This window comes from Limulus polyphemus, unplaced genomic scaffold (genome assembly GCF_000517525.1).
Source record: "Limulus polyphemus unplaced genomic scaffold, Limulus_polyphemus-2.1.2 Scaffold664, whole genome shotgun sequence".
Classification (NCBI taxonomy): Eukaryota; Metazoa; Arthropoda; class Merostomata; order Xiphosura; family Limulidae; genus Limulus; species Limulus polyphemus.
This window is the reverse complement of record NW_013666274.1, coordinates 269,020-272,008: the sequence shown is the minus strand read 5'-3', so window position 1 is coordinate 272,008 and position 2,989 is coordinate 269,020. Positions and strand designations below refer to the sequence as shown.

Here is a 2,989-nt window from a genome sequence, read left to right as displayed (position 1 = left end):
ATAGTTAGGAGCTGGAAGGGACATCCTTGATGGGCTAATAAGCTCCTTTTTATTAATTTATGGTACTATACCATGTTATTTGGTGCATTATTTAATTAGATTTAAATATTTAGTTAAGTAGTACCATTGGTATAAAAAAGTAGGGTTAGGTGTCATGCATATTATAAAAATAACTAAAATGTAAAAATTGGAAACTTTTTTAGGTTTTATAAAGTAAATAATAATAACAACTTTCACGAGGAATGCTCATGAGTAGTCTTTACATTGTGTAATTCAATACAGTAACATGAGCTGCACGTTCGTCACGTGATTTACGGCTTATATGGAGCAAATATTAGTTAGACACAGTTCAAAGGGCAATAAGACAATAGAATTTAAGTATAAATAGGTGTATACTGTTATGAGTTTCAAACTATTTAGGATAAACAAGTTTAGTATCATATTACAATTTGGAGTCCTTCCAGAAAGAAAATGGGGGTAATTTACACTTATTTCAATTATTTCTTATGATTATGAGGTCAATCATATTCTAGTGTTAGGGTAGAGAAAATAACAGATAAAATAATAGTTTTACTGAAGAAAAACGTCTGAATAGATTACAAAAATTAAATTTGAGATTTTTGAAACTAAGAAAAGTATTTTTAATCTTAACATGAAAATCACTTTGCACTTCGACTAGTAAAGAAAAACAAGACTCAATATATTCACAGATAAATCTTTAGTAAAAATACTGATTTTTTTTGTGTACAAAACACTTGTAGTGTTTACTTAAATTCTGCCAAATTTTGTGAAGATACACATATTGTATTAAAAGTTATAGTACAGAAACTATAACGACTACTAAATTTTAGGAAGTCGGTCAATTCGACCAACCTTGTGGCAAGAGAGTTAAAAAAATATATAGATTTAAATTACTTCTTACACTGGGAAGTTCAAGAAACCATATTCATATGAAAAATAAGATTTTGGAATACAAAATAAACTGAAACTGCTAATTACTGTGATCTTCAGCTTTTATTAAAATAGTTAAATTCAGGTTGAAAGTAAGTTGGAATTTTATACATTTTGACTACCCTATTTTTAAGTTGACTGACTGTTTCTGAACTACTAATATATACATATACACACCTTTACAGTTCCTAAATCCATAGGCTGTTTGATTACTTTATGATAGTCATGTAAACCTAGGAGCTCTGCATCCACAGGTTTGTAGAATGGCCAAGCATAACCCTGAAAAGTAATAATTTCACTTATATAAAACATCACTTTAATGTTTTACTTGAATTTTGCACAGACATGTTTGTTGGATTCCTAAAAGTACAGTAAAAAGGAAGCTTCAATTAAAATGATCTGAAATACATTTTTGTAAATCTTGCTAGGTGATTACTAAATCAAGTACAATATGTTGTAAGCTATGTTTACAATTATTTAATTTACTTTGTGTGATCGAGGGAAGCTAATAATGATGATGATGGTGTTATCTGGAAAAAGAAACAAGGGTACATTATAAATAAAGCAGACAGTAACTAATAAGGCAGGTAATCAAGGATTGACTCAGATCAATGTTATAGTAAGAATTATCACATCTATTTAGTTACTTAATAAGTTGTTTACTTATTAATCAGTTAGCTTTAGAGGAAATTTTATAAGTAATTTAGGCATAGCACCATTAGCATCAGAAATTCCATTATAACATTTGTTAATTTAGGTCTTCAAGGAATGTGGCCTGTAGCAAACGTTGTTGAAGAAATAAAGTAATCATTACGCAGATGGAACTTCAAGTCAAATTTACAAAATAATCCAAAGAAAGTCCATAGAACAATAGAACACATTACACCAATACTATATCCAGCAATAGTTGGGCAATTAACTCTATTAACCCTATTGCCCCGGGTACCCTTTACTGCTCGTGACACAAGATTTTAGTGTCTTACATTCAGAATTTTATTAAACTACTTTTTGTTTATGTTATACCAATCAGTATAGCTAATAATCCATATTTTAATAGTATACAAGTTTTAAGTTCTTAATTCTACAAGGAAATATATAAAAAAATATATTGAATTTCCACTAGTGTGACACATTTTGTATTAGCATGTCATCATCCCTATTTTAACCATCACCCCTCAAAAATGTATGAAATTAAACATCAAATACTTTCTATAAAATTGTTATTGCTCAAACAAACCATAATCTTTATAGCCTTCAATTTTGTTTGGTTACAGAGCTATCAAATAGAAAATTAGACCCCTCCTGCCACAGTCTCTCTTTCACAATTGGTTGATAGTTCTCTCTTACATTTCATTATATATTACCTATAACCAATAGAATGTCAATGTTTTCATCTGTCAAATGATGTATTTATAACGTTGTGTTCTGAACAGATAATCATCAGTTTCACTCAGAGTAGCAACACTGTTCCTGTGGGAAAGTTAATGACTAGCTTGGATGAATTTGTAACAGCTCTTGTCGCACAGTTACAAAGCCAGGAAAATTTTTAGAAGTAACTGAATTTGTCTATATTTTGCATGTTATTAGTCTATATTCTTTGGTATATTATTTTAGTAAATAAAAATTGTTAAGTGCTTTACTATAATCGCTAAAAAAAAAATCAGCCTCAACTCTACTCGACAATCGAGGGCAAGAAAAAATAAGATTGGGTAAGTACTTTATGTATTTATTCTTTATTTATTATTATAAAAGTAACTAAAATTAAAAGTATGGATCTTTTTAAGTTATTTAAGACTAGATTAGGTAAATAAGTAATAATTATAATGTAATTAAAATGGTTCACAAGGCTCGCATGTGAGCAGCTCGTAGATAATGTAATTCAATAGCGTAACGTAAACTGCACGTTCCCTGAGTGATTTACAACTTATAATGATGTGGATAGCAGTTAGACACTGTTCAAAGGGTAATAAAACAATAAAGTTTAATAATAAATAGATGTATAATGTTACAAACTTAGATCTACTTAGGATAAACAAAT

The 2,989-nt window shown here is 29.0% G+C and overlaps 1 protein-coding gene across 3 annotated transcripts in view; it reads right to left on the bottom strand.

Annotated features, from left to right (window-relative positions):
• The window catches only part of LOC106459826 (bromodomain-containing protein 3-like), a 96,651-nt gene that overhangs the window by 66,736 nt on the left and 26,926 nt on the right, over positions 1-2,989 (bottom strand). For all 3 annotated transcript variants that reach the window (XM_013919493.2, XM_013919491.2, XM_013919492.2), the window contains exon 11: positions 1,129-1,230. In XM_013919493.2, coding sequence (XP_013774947.1) covers positions 1,129-1,230 — 102 coding nt within the window. The remainder of the gene's footprint in view (positions 1-1,128; positions 1,231-2,989) is intronic.